At 38.1% G+C, this 19,386-nt stretch overlaps 1 protein-coding gene across 3 annotated transcripts in view; it reads left to right on the top strand.

The window, feature by feature from the left end:
- The window catches only part of fhod3b (formin homology 2 domain containing 3b), a 276,415-nt gene that overhangs the window by 161,304 nt on the left and 95,725 nt on the right, over positions 1–19,386 (top strand). For all 3 annotated transcript variants that reach the window (XM_067449046.1, XM_067449048.1, XM_067449047.1), the window contains exons 4-5: positions 1,793–1,860; positions 9,229–9,334. In XM_067449046.1, coding sequence (XP_067305147.1) covers positions 1,793–1,860; positions 9,229–9,334 — 174 coding nt within the window. The remainder of the gene's footprint in view (positions 1–1,792; positions 1,861–9,228; positions 9,335–19,386) is intronic.

The following is a 19,386-nucleotide window of genomic DNA, read 5'->3' as shown; positions in this document are numbered from 1 at the left end:
GGGTCAGGGCTCGCAAAGCCCAACGTCCCGGGGCTGTCTGTTTTCCAGATGGGCTACCAAAACTGAAGCCCGTCGGCAGGCCGAGGAATCTCATAATATTCCTTTCTTGTTCTGCACTGGTCACTCAATCTTGACTTGACATTTGAAGAGTGCGTGCGCACAAGTGTGTGTGTGTGTGTGTGTGTGTGTGTGTGCTCGGTTCGCCCTTATATCGACCGATCGTGCGGGCCATGTAAAACATAAATAATAGTCCAATCAATCGCGAGTGGATGAGAAATAAATCATTGTGTTTGATAAAGACGTTTATTTCCGGTTGCCGCTTTCAAAACAATCTCTCCCTAATGTGAACTGAAGTGACAGGGGCATAGATATGAAAGCGGAGCAGAGCTCATTAAATATGCAGATCTTATCCAATCCTAGTCGTGGGCGTTTACTTCCAAGTCTCCAGTGCTGCACGCCCATCAAAACTCAGCGTTTTGGAGAGAGCCTCAAAACAAGTGTAGAAAATAGCCTATTACTTATTAGTTATGATGTTTTTGAATATAAAAACCACACGAACATCATTAGTTGACCTCAGACAACAGTATAATTTATTTTTAAAAAGCCAGTTCATGACACCTTTAATTATAATCTGATCCCTAAAACAAGTCTTGACCATCAAACAGGCCTTTAATGGGTCTCAGAAAGTGAGGACAGGACAAAATGTCCTCACTTTACTCTCTTTGTCCTCACTCTGATGGTCTAAAAGTCAAACCCGTCCACACAAAGATAATTGTAAATTATCACACACACACACACACACACACACACACACACACACACACACACACACACACACACACACACACACACACGGGACATTCCATAGGTTTAATGGTTTTTATACCATTCAGACCGCATTTTCTATCGGCCTACACTACCCCTACCCCTAAACCTACCCATCATAGGAAACTGCACATTTTTAGTTTCTCAAAAAAAAAAGCAAAAAAGCAACCTCATTCTGTATGATTTATAAGCCTTTTGAAAATGGGGACATGGTGTTATGTCCTTATAAGTCACCCTCTATATGTAATACCTATGTCATAGCCATGTCATTATACACATTTGTGTCCTGATATGTCAAGCACACACACACACACACACACACACACACACACACACACACACACACACACACACACACACACACACACACACACACACACACACACACTGTATTACATTCAGAAACACACACTCAGCAGTAGGCGAGATTAAATTGGACTTTCAGGCTGCCAATATTGAGGTCGGAATGTTAATGAGAGTTCTCTATGGGGACACATTGAGAAAGAGAAACTGAGAGAGAGAGAGCACTGCATGTTGTGAGGTTCAGCCTGTGGTTTCCCTATACAGCTCCTCTAAGCCATCGATAAAGAGATAATCAAGGACACTGAGGGAAAGAGAGAGAGATGCATGATCACTGTTTCATATAGGTGCTGAGTCAGAGGCTGCAAGCTGGTTTGTCTTTAGCTACTGCACTAATGGACACAGACAGTACTCTGCTCAACCCTGCCACATGGTGGCAGACTAAAGAACTGCAGTTTGAACTGTGAGGGGAGCACATTAATTTATCTGGAAGCACTTGAAGCCAAAGTGTTTGAGTTATGAAGCATGTCTCTTTATTACAATAAAATAACCCAAATAGGCTCCATCTTAACTCCATCTTAGTTCCATCTTAACCCGCAAACAATTAGTTAGAAAGTGAAGCACATGAAGATCAACTCAAATCTCTTTTCTCTGTTTTCTCCTGCAGAAAAACTCTACAACTCAACCGGACGTGAGCTGCGAAGGGCGCTGTTCTCTCTCAAGCAAATCTTTCAGGTAAGCTGCCCCCCCACTTCCACTTAGCGTTAGCACAAAGCACCTGCTAATGTCTTTTTCATCAGCAGCAGCACATGTGTGTGAGCGTGTGTCTGTGTTTTCATGCATGTTTTAGCTGTATGGGTATGCTGGAATTTCTCTCAGTGCACAGAAATTGCCAGATACCAAAGCTGGAGTCTCCATCATTGATTGATTTTAAAGCTGTGCTGGAAGCTACCGTTTTTCCTCTCTAGAGGAACCATGTCTGAACACCACACTGTGTGTGTGTATGAGATTAAATGTCTTTCCACTAAAGTTTTAGCATTTTTAATGACAAAAGCATCTGAAACTTTCACACCTGTCAACAACTGCGTAATTTAAACCTGCCAGAGGCTATACATAAACACACACAAATACTCTGGAGCAGAAACAAACACAAACATACATGCTAGCTTTGTGAGAGCACATATACAACTTTGTTGGGGCAGCTAACTGACCTGTAACTTGTCAGGCTACATACTACTTATAATTCAAAGTAGTTGAACAACAGTGATGCTACCTTAAACCCTAAAACCTTTTTACCCTTTAACCTACCTTTTTTACCCTAAAAACTGGTTATCTACAATACAAGATGCTAACAAGAAGAAGCTAACTACATCAAAGCCCAAAGGCACGCTTTGTATTCATATTTATCCCATTATATGACTTATAATTTAATAAGTGTTGTAGTCTTTGGCACAAAATGGGGATTTTGAATTAATTAGCCTAACTCAGAGTAATAACTTTAAATCAAAATAAAATGTTCTGGTAAATGCAACAAAAACACTTAAGGGAGCCTGTTTCTCAGTCGAAATAAAAAGGTAAAAATATGAGATACGTTTCAAAATAACAAACTTAACTTGCGATGCAGAGTGCTCTGTACAAGTCCGGTGAAACACAAGTCATGATGATATAGCTAGAAGACTTATGTTTTAGCATTTATTTTTAGCAAATTATTAAATTTATGGTTAAAATAGAGCTAGAGCTAGCGTGACAAGCCAGACCCACATCAAGATGTTTGGTCTGGAAACTCACCATTGACAGGGCTCAATCCGAGAGGCGGGATAGACGGTTGTCTTTCAAACTCCCTCTGCACGCGATAGGAATCGCGAGCTACAACCAACCAGAGCAACGACGGTGAAGCGCAGCTAGTTGACAGAATAAACGTCTTGAAAAACTCAGAACACATCTTCTCTTCTTAAGAATGACTTCAGTGCCGTTCTTTGTTCTTTTCTCAGAGAAAAGGTTAACTCCAAGTCTTCCAGAGTCACGGTTGAAGCTGATTCGAAAGACCGCTGTTCGCCAGCTTCTGTGTTTACTAGTAGCATGCAAGCGCAACTCGGCCGTTATTATGTTAAGCCCCGCCGACCGACGCTATACACGATGTGATTGGTCTGACCAGAGTTTGGTTTTTACAGCTCAGACGTGTATTGAGAGTTGCTGGACGATACTCGAGGCAGATTAGATTTGCTGCCGCTAGTGCGTGTCTAGAGTTCTAGGCTAAGCTACAGCTGATTACTTCAACAAATACTTTTTATCTCACGTTCACATTTGTTAACACTATTGGTTAGGTTAGGTTAGGTTAGGTTAGGTTAGGTTAGGTTAGGTTAAGTTAAGTTAAGTTCGGTTTAGTTAGGTTAAGTTAGGTTAGGGTAGGTTAGGTTAGGTTAGGTTAGGTTAGGTTAGGGTAGGTTAGGTTAAGTTAAGTTAAGTTAAGTTAGGTTTAGTTAGGTTAAGTTAGGTTAGGGTAGGTTAGGTTAAGTTAAGTTAAGTTAAGTTAAGTTAAGTTAAGTTAAGTTTAGTTAGGTTAAGTTAGGTTAGGGTAGGTTAGGTTAGGTTAGGTTAGGTTAGGGTAGAATTTAGTGTTGGTTGTATATTATTTTCAAATGTTATACAGCATTAACATTTTAGCATAACTCATTGGACTTTTTATTTCATAATTACAGCGATATATACAATGGACACAAATTTAAGTGTCACAAAACATTAAAGAAGCTAAACAAATATAATTTAGCAGAAATGTCTGGGTTGATTGTATCATAAATTCACAAATGTTAGAAAGAAAGTTTTTCAAGGCAATTTTTAGACTTTGAGTAATATAAATGAACACTAAGATATAAAGTCGTAATTATGAGAAATAAAATCACAGTTATGAGAAATATAGTCACAATTAGGGGAAACACCAAATGTGTTTAAGTTTACAAGTTCAACAAAGTCAAAATTGTGAGACAAAGTAATTTAAAAACAAAGGTAAATCAGCAGTTTAACACTGCTACGGATTGGATAGCATGCTACTGTAAAAAGCTACACTATTTAGAAAACAACTGCTGAAAAATGTAGTTAAGGTAGTAGCATTGCTTTTAGTTAATGACTCCCACAAAACTGACACACACACACACACACACACACACACACACACACACACACACACACACACACACACACACACACACACACACACACACACACACACACACACACACACACACACACACACACACACACACACACACACATTTGTTTTTGTAAAATGTGAGGGCATTCCACAGACGTAATGTTTTTTATACTGTACAAACTGTATCCCCCTACACTGCCCTTGCCCCTAAACCTACCCATCACAGGAAACATTCTGTATTTTCACTTTCTCAAAAAAACTTATCCTGTATAATTTATAAGCATTTTGAAAAAGGGGGACATGGGTAATGGGAAATTTCACCCTCTCCTTTTAATACCTATGTCATACCCATGTCATTATACACATTTGTGTCCTGATATTTCACAAAAACAAACACACACACACACACACACACACACACACACACACACACACACACACACACACACACACACACACACACACACACACACACACACACACACACACACACACACACACACACACACACACACACACGCACACAGAGTCAGGCCTCGGACAGAATTCCATCTCAGAAGTTCCAGTTATTGAAACCAATATCATAATCCTCATAATCTCCCTACATTTTAATCTAAGATATATGAATGGCTTGAAAACTATTTGCATGCGCAGTCATCTAATTGATCACCCGTCTCATTCTTCATGCTGTTGTGCATTTAAGTATTTTTTGCATGTGCAGTAAAGTGCATTTCTCCAGACGTAGGCATACTGTGTCATTATAGACTGTCTGTGCCAATATAAATTCCACAAATCCAACACCCCTAATCATTTTCAGATCAGCCAATAGGGTGTGTCCACACAAATCCCAAAGCAGGAGAAATATTGGACGTTAGGGACGGCTGGAGCCCGGTTCACTTCCACAGATGACATACAGGATGCATGCTGTAATCGTAGAATTAACAAAGTGTGCCCAGCCGTGGGCCTGTGTGCGTGTGAGAGCCATAAATCAAGCGGAGACACGCACTGCTCCTCACACCTCTTATACACTGTGTTTAATGGACTTTTTACTGCAGGGAAGCAGTCGATCAGCACTTAGCAACCCAAATTTACTCAAGCCCAAACACAAAGGGTTTCCATGGGTAGGAAGTGAAAAGGATTGAAAGCTGTTAGTGCTCACTGAGGGAGATCTGGAGAAACTACAGCTCAGATCCAGGACAGCTCTATAAAACAACACGCAGGCATACTGCATTTAAATATCTTTACAACTAGCTTTTTACAAATCAAATTATAATTATATGAAATATACTCAAAATATAAAATAAATACATTACCTTGTATTATACAGGTGCTGGTCATATTATTAGAATTTCATCAAAAAGTTGATTTATTTTACTAATTCCTTTCAAAAAGTGAAACTTGTATATTTTATTCATTCATTATACACAGACTGATGTATTTCAAACGTTTATTTCTTTTAATTCTGATGATTATAACGGACTAAGGAAAATCCCATATTCAGTATCTCAGAAAATTAGAATATTACATAAGACCAATAAAAAAAAGATTTTTAGAAATCTTGGCCAACTGAAAAGTATGAATATGAAAAGTATGAGGATGTGCAGCACTCAATACTTAGTTGGGGCTTCTTTTGCCTGAATTACTGCAGCAATGCAATGTTTGCGATCATTCTATGGCACTGCTCACATGTTATAATAGCCCAGGTTGATCTGATAGTGGCCTTCAGCTCTTCTGCATTGTTGGGTCTGGCGTATCGCATCTTTCCCTTCACAATACCCCACAGATTTTCTGTGGGGTTACGGTCAGGCGAGTTTGGTGGCCAATTAAGAACAGGGATACCATGGTCCTTAAACCAGGTACTGGTTGCTTTGGCACTGTGTGTAGGTGCTAAGTCCTGCTGGAAAATGCATCTCCATAAGGTTGGTCAGCAGCAGGAAGCATGAATTGCTCTAAAACTTCCTGGCAATTGGCTGTGTTGACCTTGGACCTCAGAAAACACAATGGACCAACACCAGCAGATGACGTGGTACCCCAAACCATCACAGACTGTGGAAACTTTACACTGGACCTTAAGCAACATAGATTTTGTGCCTCTCCTCTCTTTCTCCAGACCCTGATTTTCAAAGGAAATGCTAAATTCACTTTCATCAGAGAACATAACTTTGGACCACTCAGCAGTCCTTTTTGTCTTTAGCCCAGGCGGGACTCTTCTGACGCTGTCTGTTGTTCAAGAGTGGTTTGACACAAGGAATGCATCATCTGAAACCCATGTCTTGCATACGTACGTGTGTAGTGGTTCTTGAAGCACTGACTCCAGCTGCAGTTCACTCTGTGAATCTCCCCCACATTTTTGAATGGGTTTTGTTTCACAATCCTCTCCAGGGTGTGGGTATCCCTATTGCTTGGATACTTTTTTCTACTACATCTTTTCCTTCCCTTCACCTCTCTATTAATGTGCATGGACACAGAGCTCTGTGAACAGCCAGCCTCTTTTGCAATGAGTGTCTTTTGTGTCTTGCCCTCCTTGTGCATGGTGTCAATGGTCATCTTTTGGACAACTGTCAAGTCAGCAGTCTTCCCCATGATTGTGTAGCCTATAGAAGACTGAGAGACCATTGAAAGGTCTTTGCAGGTGTTTTGAGTTAATTAGCTGATTAGAGTGTGACACCAGCCCTGCGTCCCAATTCGCATACTATCCATCCTAAATAGTATACGAAAATAGAATTAGTATGTCCCAAATCGTGGTATGTTGAAAAGAGTATTCCAAAGATTCCCGGATGGTTTACTATTTCCGGTCCGAATTCACAGTATGGATCGATGGGCACTCTAACGGCTGATATTGCCCACAACCCATTGCGAGTTGGACGAGGATTCGATTAGAACTACAAACGCGGATAAAAAGCGTTAAAAAACTACAAACATGACGGATGTGCGAGTTCGATGGTTAAGTAGAGAAGTTTAGATAAAGGGGTTTGAGTGACCCTATCAATATTTAACCTGACAAAAATATATTTATTCAGTGTGGTCCACATTATATTTCACCTGCAGCAGCATTGTGAACTTTTGTAATGACATTTTTGGCCATTAACTTTTAAATGCATCATTATATTCAAACTGCAAACACATGAGGAGAGTCTCTGCATTAAAGACCCACAAATGGCAGATCAACGAGCGGCTACATTTCTCTCCGATACGGTAGGAGATTAATCTGAATGTGGAGGATTTGAACTGTGACGAATCTGACGATGATTGACAGGGCAGTGAAACGGTGACGGGATGCACATAAGTTATAACTAAGCGACAGAGTCCGTTAAAGATGGCGAAGTAGTATGTCCCGAAGCTTGCATACTTTTCTGCTACACACTCAAAAGTATATACTTTTTCTTCACAAAAAGAGTACATACTTTTAGGACGTAGTATAAGTAGGCGAATTGGGACGCAGCACAGGTGTCTTTAATATTTAACCTTTTCACAATATTCTAATTTTCTCAGAGAGACTGAATTTTGGATTTTCCTTAGTTGTCAGTTATAATCATTAAAATGAAAAGAAATAAACATTTGAAATATATCAGTACGTGAGTAATGAATGAATATAATATACAAGTTTCACTTTTTGAATGGAATTAGTGAAATAAATCAACTTTTTTTATAATATTCTAATGATATGACCAGCCCCTGTGTCATTGTGATAATTGTGATAATATATTAATCGTATTAAAATGGCAGAATTCAACATTTTTTTACATTTGAAAATTTCATAGATTAATATTTTATTATACTTTATCTATAATTTATACTTATTTTACTATTACTACACACAGACACACACACACACACACACACACACACACACAGTCGTGTTTCCATGTTTTATGGGGACTTTCCATAGGCGTAATGGATTTCATACTGTACAAACTGGACATCCTATCCCCTTACACTGCCCCTGTCCCTAAACCTACCCATCACAGGAAACATTCTGCATTTTTACTTTCTCAAAAAAAACTCCTTCTGTGTGATTTATAAGATGTTTTCCTCATGGGGACCTAAAAATGTCCCCACAAGGACAAGGATTTCGGATATTGCTATCTTTGTGGGGACATTTTGTCCCCATAACGTAGGGATTACCAGGTCTCACACACACACACACACACACACACACACACACACACACACACACACACACACACACACACACACACACACACACACACACACACACACACACACACACACACACACACACACACACACACACACACACACACACTTTATTATACTTTATAATAAAGAAATGCAATAAAATGTACAATAAATTGTTTTTATTTTGACATTTTGTATTAAAATGTAATAAATTAATGCTTTATATTATACTTTCTTATTTAAATTAAAAACATAATTTACTATGCTATTTTAACATTTCTTTTGTATAACCATAAAGAAAGTGTAATAAAAACTATAATGTTTATATATATAAACATTATAGTTTTTATTACACTTTCTTTATGGTTATACAAAAGAAATGTTAAAATAGCAAAGTAAATTATGTTTTTAATTTTGAACAAAAAAAACTGTATTACAATTATTTACAATTTAATAGATTAACATGTTTCTTTTCTTTTTCCTATTTGAACCTCTAATCATTCGTAAAGCATGTTGAGCAACTTTTAGGTTAATTTAAGAAATTCCCAGCACCTGGTGGACAGAGAGTTTGCAGAACAATGTAACATGTGTTGGTGTAGGAGTGTGAACCTTTAGGGAGCGTAGAGAAAACGCTGACAGAGCGCTTGACAGATAGGAATGTGTAAGCTTCGGTTTGGGCCGTGTCAGTTGGAAATCAAGTCCATTTCTGAAGGCAAAACAGAACCTTTCTAAATTCCTCATTGGCCCCTCATATACATATACGTGCACGTGCAACTGTTTGGATTGAGTCTCTGCTGCTTGTGTTTCTCCTGCAGGATGATAAAGATCTGGTGCATGAGTTTGTGATGGCTGAGGGACTCACATGCCTGATTAAAGTGGGAGCTGAGGCTGACCAAAACTACCAGAACTACATCCTCAGAGGTACCACATTACCACACATCACACTATACACTGAATGTGTATGATTCAAGTGTTCAAACAACTATCAAACATAAATAAACATGCATTATTATAATATATCTCATAAAAAATAAAGTATTTACATTACCTTATACATCATTACATACATAATTACATAAGTTTCAATACATTATTTTTTTTTATTTTTTTTTAGAAATTAGTTTAATTCAGCAATTATACATTAAATTGCTCAAACTTGAAAGTATATTCATACTTTGTTGAATGTATAATACTTTGTATAATACCATGTATACTCTTACAAAATATTTCTAATTCAAATAAATGCTGTTCTTTTGAACTTTCTATTTATCAAGCAATGCTGAAAAATGTGTCATGGTTTCTACAAATAATATATTCAGCAGCACAACTGTTTTCAACATTGATGATAATAAGAATTGTTTCTTAAAAGGTTGATGAATTGAGAAATCAACTTTCCCTTGAGCCTTTGATATATAAAAGGTCATGGTAATATAAAAATATCCTGTAAGTTTCAGAGCTGAAAACTTCCTTGTTAGTCAAAGAAAAGCTTTTATAGACACCAGGCTCAGAAAACGGTCCTGTGCTTCATACTGACGTCAGTGGGCTACGAAACACACTTCTACAGAACGTGTAATTCAGTAGCCTCGCCCACCGACTCATGGAGCTGTTCGGTCGATCACAAGCCAGCAGCAATAAACGTGTGGAAGAAGATAGCAAGATATTGTGGAAGAACACAGTCGCTGCATAAGCTTCCTTCAGATCCTAATATCAGGAATGTATAATACTTTGTTTATTTTTAATGAACTTCCAGCTCACGTGGGGAAGATCGTTTGTGTGCTCACTATATTTCACTGTGAATCGTTTGTAAACAAATCTCCGGTTGATGCTAGATTTGGATCCGACAGGAATGGTGCAACCAATATGCAGATCTTATCCAATCCTAGCCGTGGGCGTTTACTTCCAAGTCTCCAGTGCGGCACGCCCATCAAAACTCAGCGTTTTGGAGAGAGCCTCAAAGCCAGTGTAGAAAATAGCCTATTACTTATTAATTATGATGTTTTTGAATATAAAAAACACACAAATATCATTAGTTGACCTCAGACAACAGTATATAAAAAAAAAAGCCAGTTAATGGCACATTTAAGCACCAAATCGGGATATTAGAATGATTTCTGAAGGATCATATGACATTGAAAATTGACATATTGACTGCTGAAAACTAAATACATTATATGAAAATAAAATACAATTTAAAATATATTACAATACAAAACAGTGATTTGAATTGTTGTAATATTTCAAAATATTACCTTTTTAGTACATTTACTGTACTTTTTTTTTACTCTATTTGTATAAATGAAATGTAGCCTTAAAGGGTTAGTTCACCCAAAACTGAAAATTATTTCATTAATTACTCACCCTACAAGACCTTTGTTCATCTTCGGAACACAAATGAAGATATTTTTGTTGAAAGCTGATGGCTGAGAAAGGCTTCAGAAAGGCCTCCATTGGCATTCAGTATATTTCCACTCACAAAACCCATAAAGGCACTAAAAACATCGATACAAAGTCCATCTCACTACAGTGGCTGTACAATAATTTTACGAAGTGACGAGAATAGTTTTTGTGAACTCCGTTCCTCCTCTTCTGGGTCATTTATTCGAACGGTGGAGCAGCGTCATATTCTCGCGCATGCGTCGAGTTCACGTCAATAACTTGGTGGATAAAGTCGTTATTTTGATTTTTGTGCACAATAACTATTTTCGTCGCATTGTAAAATTATTGTACAGCCACTGTAGTGAGATGGACTTTGTATCGATGTTTTTAGTGCCTTTATGGGTCTTGTGAGTTGGGTCAGTGGAAATATACTGAATGCTAGTGGAGGCCTTTCTGAAGCCTTACTCAGCCATCAGCTTTCAACAAAAATATCTTCATTTGTGTCCAACGACATGAGGGTGAGTAATTAATGAAATAATTTTTGGGTGAACTAACCCTTTAAGTATAAGTGACTTTTTCTGCAATATTAAACAATTTTACTGACCCCAAACTTTTAAGCTATATTGTATGTTTGTATTGTAACATACTAATTTAAGAAAATGTTACTCAGACTTGAATTATAATTAGACTTTAATTCATTTCTGAATTAGAATTTACAGATTTATGGAAATTGATCAAATCAAAATTTTGAATCATATTTATTTATTCATTCATTCATTTATTTACTAAACCACAAAGAAAGATTGTGGAATTAGTCTAAACACTTAAAATAAAATAATTGTGACATTAATATTATATCATCAGCAAAATTACTTTGAATATATTATTAAAATATATTGCCCAAACTTAATTTATAGCTATATCAGTTTTAAGTGTAGAGCAGTAATATTATGAATTTTAAGTATAGACAGTAATAAAATAAGTAGTTTTATAATTAAAATAGTAAATGCTTATATATGGTTATGAATTAGTGTTCACTGAAGTGTGTTATGACTGATTCTTCCTACCAGTGCTGTCTCTACAAATCACTAACACTGTACCACAATACCAAATATCTATACATCCAAACCACATCACAAGGAGTAAAATTACTACAACCCAATACATTTTATTGCTGAGCAGCAAACATTTTCCACCCAGCACTATTAATTGGCAATAAAGCATCAACATGTCTTCTTTTCCTCAGAGGGAGGGGTGTCAGGGGGGTTGTTGAAATTCAGTTTACGATCTGCAACATCCTGCCAAGCGTTTTTATTGGACGTTAAAGCATGTGGGCGCTGCCCTCTCGCAGTGGGCTGTGAAATGCGGATGACCTTTCGGAGAGGGTTTCCAGTCCCCTTTAGACTTCCCCATTGGCCTGCAACCTCCTCCCCAGGCAGAGGAAGCTCTTAGCAGCCTGTTAACATGTCTGACCTTTCACCTCACATGCATGGAGAGAATAAATTAGCCAGGGCAACCAGGAGCAACGCGTTTGTGAATGGCAATTGGGGTCAATGAACGGTGCGTGTGATGGTGCATTTGTTTAGTTACATCTGGGTATCTGAAGCGTGTTTGTATCCTCGTAAGCTTGAGGGTATCATATTCCCTTCTTAAAAGGTTGTTTGTGCATGTGGGTGGCGAGGCGTCTGTGTGTATACAAATTTGTATACAAATACACAAAAGCAGAACATTACGTTAGAGCCGTATGACGCACTGCATTTACTGTATGCATTGTTGGGAATTCAGCGTAAGCTGCTCTGGCCTGGTTTTTTAAAATTATTCCTCACTTTGAACAGCTATATCGCTATAGTAAAAAACTAGAACTTTTAATACATAAAAGGTCTGTGGTTAATTTTATGTTGAGTAATTATGGGATTGATTGGATGTACTGTATAGTCGCCCAGCAACTTACGGTTAAATCTTTAATATTCAAAATGCCAGCCCCACTACATCATTTGATTTAAAGATTCAAATTTACACATGCGAGTCCTTTCCTCATGCAAAACAAATGTGCCTCAAGGACCCATAAGTTTCATCAATTAAAAACAAAAACAAAAACAAAAAGTATTTTATATTTAAGAAATCCAGTGGATCAGCTATAAATCTGTCAATTTTATCAGTAATGAACAATACATTTAATTAAAAAAACAAATTATTTTTTCTCTATGTGCAATATTTGTGTAAATTATATCCAAATACAATACAAAAATTTGGGGTCAGTGAGATTTTTTTAAAATGTTTTTAAATGCTTATGCTTACCAAGGCTTTAAAAATATATGTGAGCAAAATACAGTAAAACAGTAATTACAATGTAAAAGAACTGTTTTCGATTTTAAGATATTTTTAACCCTTAAAGGCCCACTGAAGTGCTTTGGAACGCACTACATTATTCAATGTGTTGATGTGATTTCCCCTGAAACAGGTCCAGCTGTTAGCAGCCCCTCCCCTTTTTTGAAACAGCCAATAGCGTTTCGTCAATAATATCACAGTTTGACTAGAGCGGGTCTTTCTGTTTGGTTAAGCCAGTTTCCTCTAACACTGTTTATCATCATAATCTCCTCCATTTCACTTTGAAATGCAGAATTCAAATGGGTCGATATGTTTGTTGTCTGCGCAGACTCGCGCATATGATCCGCGCTGCTCTCGTGTCTGTAGTCTAAATTTAGACCAGAGCCGTTGGGGTGTGTGCGCTGCTGTGGTGTGTGAAACTAACGTGAAAACAGACTTTATTCGTCTCAAATGAAAGCATATTTACACTGAATCGTTTCCTATCACATATATAGTGTACTTTGTGCCTTTCACCATGTAGAAATTAGTAGATGTATGTAAACAACTGACCGATTTTAGCAGGGGCGGGCTTTAGATTCTAGAGAGCATTTTGATTGGACAGAAGATTTGACGAGAAGGTGAAGTTTGCGATGATGTCATCAAAATCTGAGATTCGTTTTAACGGAAGTGAGAGACTGTACATTTTGAATGCTTATATCTCCTAAATGCAAATTTTGTCATAGTTTTGGAAAATAGCAGCTTATTCATAACTTTAAGGCTAACACAGTCATATTAAAACCTAAAAAAACTTCATTTTAATTTCAGTGGGCCTTTAAAGGCATGAATTTTTCACCAATCATCATTACATATTCGGGTCTTTAGTGACCCGGATCTACTGTGTATATCGAACACGGATAGATCTCTACCTGTCACGATAATATAAAACTCTCCTGACATTAGAGTAACAATTACAGAAGATTAAAATAAAGCATATTTTGTGACCTTTTGGAGCTTGGAAGGGTTCAGATTGAGCAGATGTTTGATACCATCATCACTGTCATCGTCAGAGCTCATTTCCCCGTACATTCAGCATCTAGCTCATATTCACCATCTCAAACATATTCTCAAACCTCCAAATTCCACAGAAAACCAAATTCCACCTTGAGCATTGGAAAGGTGCTATATAAATAAAACTTCTTCTTCTTCTTCTTCTTCTTCTTCTTCTTCTTCTTCTTCTTCTTCTTCTTCTTCTTCTTCTTCTTCTTCTTCTTCTTCTTCTTCTTCTTCTTCTTCTTCTTCTTCTTCTTCTTCTTCTGCTTCTGCTTCTGCTTCTTCTGCTTCTTCTGCTTCCAAACTATCATTTTCAACATTTTCATAATCAATATTTTGATCGCTGACAACAGCTTCTCCATCAGATCCGCCATCAAGTCACAGTGACACTAACATTTGATTGGGTTTAGAACGTGTTGTTAACCCCTAACAGTGTTCTGCAGTAAATCGCTGAATCATTTCAAGTTTTGCTGATGATACTTCCTATTCTTTTGTTTTCTGCCTGTGGTAACTATGAGACACGTCACTTCATCATTGTGTTTCAGAGAGTGCCACCTTGAGGAATAAAGGGTAATTACACTTATTCAGTCATCAAAGATTATATTATTGTCATGCGGAAAAAAATATACTGAAACTTTTACACACCTCGGGTCATTAGCGACAGTATACAATTTTTTGATAATAACAATTATTCTAATATCCTGATCTGGTTCTCAAGAAACATTTCTTATTAGTATCAATGTTGAAAACAGTTGTGCTGTTAATATTAATTAATATTTATATTTTTGTAGAAACCTTTTTTTTAAGGATTCTTTCATGATCAGACATTTTAAAAGATCTTTTTTTTTTATTGAACTCTTTTGTAACATTACAAACTTTTAAACGGCAGTGTATGTCATACAATATATTGTATTTTGTTAGTAAAATTTTCATGAATTCAATGTTCATGTGTGTTTTAAAAGTGAACTTAAAGTGATTTCTTTACTGGGGATGCTTGTTTATAGTCAAAGCAGTTTGGATTTACAGGGCCAGGGACTGACGACAGACACCTAAACACTAAATCCGCATGTTGAGACTTACTGGCAGTCTGTACGATTTACAGCCTGTCCGCAATGACAGCGGCTTTCTCTAACACGAAAACAAAGCTACACATGACTCCCCATAGCATAATATATCAGCTAGCCCAAAATGGAAATACATTTTGTGCATTCGAAGGGCCGACTGGTACAACAGTTACACTGGACGCTTCCTAAAGAAGTATTTTTTACAATGTATCGTGGCTCTGAGTTAGTGCTTTAGGGGTTTTTGACCTTTTGAGATCTGCAGTAACAATGTGGCTATTCCTTTTTAGACTTGCACATTTTCTTTTCTAGTTTCCACACCCAGATGATTCATGCAGATGCTATGCTTTTATGGACTCTCAGTAAGACTCAGCACACCTTTGGGTAACATGATGCCATAATTATCTCAAACTGAGCCTGCGTTCTTCCCTAAAGGTCATGCGTCCTTATATTTACAGCTAAATTAGTTTCAATATAAAACACACAGTTGAAAAGAAGTTGCATTGTCCTAGTGGGACCTGATTTCAATGTGTTTACTCGTAATCAGTGCTTGTGCCCTGAACTGGTTATAGGTTTGAACCCACATTGACACAAACAACCCAGTTGATTAAGACGCCAAATGCCAAATTCCCATCTGGGACGGAGAGAACCCGAAAGAGAATGAGAGATACAGGGAGAGAGATCAAGAGGATGATGATGATGATGATGATGATGATGACAAGCTGTCTAAATGATAGCTTCAATCCCTCCCCGCTCTTTTTAATCACTCATTTGCGCTCTGTTTACTTAATTTGTCTCTGTTTTTGGTGTTTTTGTGCGAGTTGGTTGTTTGTTTGGAATGGATCGGTCTGGCTGTGGGAAAGAGCTGCTGTTGTAGCCTCTCTTTTCTGTAGCATGGCTGTAACCTGGCTCACAGATGACCTAGTTTCTCATGACCAGAAGAAGAAACACACGCTGTGGTGATCTTTTCCTTCTAGTGTTCTTTTGGGGAGCATGCACACATGTACACTGGGGTCCAAAAGTCTGAGACCACATTTGAAAATGTGTCTTTTTTTCCCATTATTACTGGAAATAACCAAAACGTTGTGTGGACAGAATGTTTTTTTTCCTGACATTTAAAGGCTTATTCACACTACACAGACAAAACACCAATAAACCATTGGATTTAGATTACATTGCCACAATAAGTAATTAGGTGTTTTTTTGGGGGGGTTTTTTTGGATCACTTTAACTTGGGATATGCTAGCTGGCAACATAGGATGCCATTCATTATGCTAAGCTGAGCTAGCGTCGACCCTGGCAAACTAAAACAATGTATGCACTGAGACAAAAATGCATTTGCCCATATATCTAAATGTAGGAAAGAGGTTGAATAAGCCCTATTTCTAAAAACGGTGGAGTGTTCCTTTAATGTGCGCGTAGTTTCAAATGGCTCTGCTCCTGTTCAGATTTTACACGTGTGCTCAAACTTTGTCCTGTGTGCTCTCGTGAATATCCCCTTGCTCTTTCTCTAGAATTGTCTTCTGATTTATCCAGAAACCTGCCATTTTCACTACAAGGATAGTTTACTAATCACGCCCGAGGAACAAGGGACTTGCCTCATCGTCATGGCAATGGTTTTGTGTCCAGGTCAGATTACTTCAAAGTTTGTTGTCATTTGTTGGAAAATCATACCACACTACTCCAACATTCCACTACCCGACAAATGCCGATTGAACATGTTTAGTCAGTTGAAAACATACTTCGACCAACAGCAACAGACGCCATCAAAATGTTTGGTCTGGAAACTCACCATTTGACAGGGCTCAATCCGAGGGGCGGGATAAACAGTTGTCTTTCAAACTCCCTCTGCACGCGATAGGATAGCGCTACAACCAACCAGAGCGACGTGAAGCAGAGCTAGTTGACAAATAAAATTACCCGTACCCGGTCGGCAAAACTCAGAACACATCTTCCCTTCTTCAGAATGCCTTCAGTGCCGTTCTTTGTTCTTTTCTCAGAGAAAAGTTTAACTCCAAGTCTTGCAGAGTCACGACCAAAGCCGTTTCGAGAGACCGCCATTTGCCAGCTTCTTTATTTACAAGTAGCAGGCACCTCTGCCGTCATTACATTACATTACATTACATTACATCAATATACATGATGTGATTGGTCTGACCAGAGTTTGGTTTTCCCAGGTCAGAAGTGTATTGAGAGTTGCTAGACAACACTCCCGGCAAATTAGATTTGCTGCCGCTAGGGTGCGTCTAGATTTCTAGGCTAAAGTGAAACTTTTCCTATATCCAATTTCACTCCAATGTCTACACTATAAATTACAGTTTGGAAGAGGCAGTAATGCTGTCAAAAGTCAGGACCAGTCTGCAGATTTTGGTTAAAGTTTAGAGATTTCACTGAATATTGCAGTGTACGATGGGCATAGGCTTTTTAGCTTCAGATTATGAAGAAGATATCAAACATTTGACATTTTGAGCTGATTTTAATACACATATTGTATGACATGTTTCTGCATGATTTGTTGTGTTCCGAATGACTTTAAAGTCTACTAGTGTGTGATCTTCAGTTTTTGTGTAAATGAGGGCAATTTTTCTCTTTAACTGTTGACAAAGTCGTCAAGTGTATGATGTTCAGGTTTTGTTCAGATTTTAAAAGTTGCATAGTGTATTACAGCCTTTATCTAAAGCCTACTTTGACTTAACAAGGTTTTATCTGTTTATCAGTCCATGCATATTCAATGTAATCAAACCCCTGACTTGAGTTGCTAGAGCCATTCTCAACTTTTTAAGCACAATGCAGCACATTTCCACACATTAAACATGCATTTGTCTATGCAGATCCACATCTTCTCTTGACATATGACAACATGACATATCATGGTGAGATAAGGCAGCTCTTCTGCTGGGCCGCTCTTGTTGGCTGCTTTGAGCACCTGGGGGATCATTGATAGGAATACTAGAGGCCTGCAGCGCCATCACTCTCAGCCAAGTGCATGAAAACACATGGAGAAGTTGGGTTAGTGCCACAGCGTAAATCTGGGTTTACACCTTCCCTCTTAACACACTCTGTGTTCTGTCCAGCACATTTGAACACTTATGATCCAATTTTGCTCTGTCTGTGAAAATCGAGGTAGTAAGGCAGCAAAGTACAGTCCCTGACAAAAGTCTTGTCACTTATCTATTTTCTAAAAATACCTGATATTAACCTTTTAATTGACTTTTAATTAATTCATTGGTGTTAGAAATAGCTCATATGAAAAGCTAAAACCCTCCCAAATGATGTTTAATGCACTGAAATAAATAATGTTCACAGAAAAAATATTTATCATTTAATCAAGACGGAAAGGTCAAATTTGGGAAGACAAAAGTTTTGTCGCCTATACAGAAATTGAACAAATTTGCAGCAAATACAAAAATGTGTCAGCAAATTAAGTTGTGGTGCTGTGAGATCCAAATTTAATATCTTGTATGACTTCCATGAGCTTGAAGGACTGCATCCATGCGGTTTGGCAAGGATTCATACAATTTATTGATGAAGTCATCAGGAATAGCTAAGAAAGCACTCTTGCATGCCTCCCAGAGTTCATCAATATTCTTTGGTTTCGTCTTCCATGTGTCCTCTTTCATCCTACCCCACATATGCTCAATGATGTTCATGTCTGGTGACTGGGCTGGCCAATCCTGGAGCATCTTGATCTTCTTCGCCTTGAGGAACTTTGATGTGGAGATGGAAGTATGCGATGGAGCACCGTCCTGCTGCAGAATTTGGCCTCTTTTATGGTTGGGAATATAAGAGGTAGCTAAGATTTCTTGGTATTTTAGACTATTGATGTTGCCTTCCACCCTGCAGATCTCTCGCACACCCCCATTCTGGATGTAACCCTAGACCATGATTTTTCCGCCACCAAACTTCACTGTTTTCTGGGTGAATCTCGGATCCATCTCGGATCTAAACTTGAGCAGTTGTCTTGCGGGGTCTGCCTGACCTGGGCTTGTCAAAAACGTCTCCAGTCTCTTCAAATCTTTTTTTTATCCTCTGTACTTGACGCTGAGACACATTGAAGGTGTCTGCCACATCAGCAGTGGATCTGGTCTTCAGCCTCTTGATAATCAAAACTTTAGTCTCTGGGTGAATCTTAGGCATGTTTGCAGAGGTCTAGTTGCAGTTGATGCGAAGGTCTAGCGT

The sequence above is a fragment of the Pseudorasbora parva genome, chromosome 7 (genome assembly GCF_024679245.1).
Source record: "Pseudorasbora parva isolate DD20220531a chromosome 7, ASM2467924v1, whole genome shotgun sequence".
Lineage (NCBI taxonomy): Eukaryota > Metazoa > Chordata > Actinopteri > Cypriniformes > Gobionidae > Pseudorasbora > Pseudorasbora parva.
The sequence above is the reverse complement of the archived record's forward strand: the minus strand, read 5'-3'. Positions and strand labels throughout refer to the sequence as shown.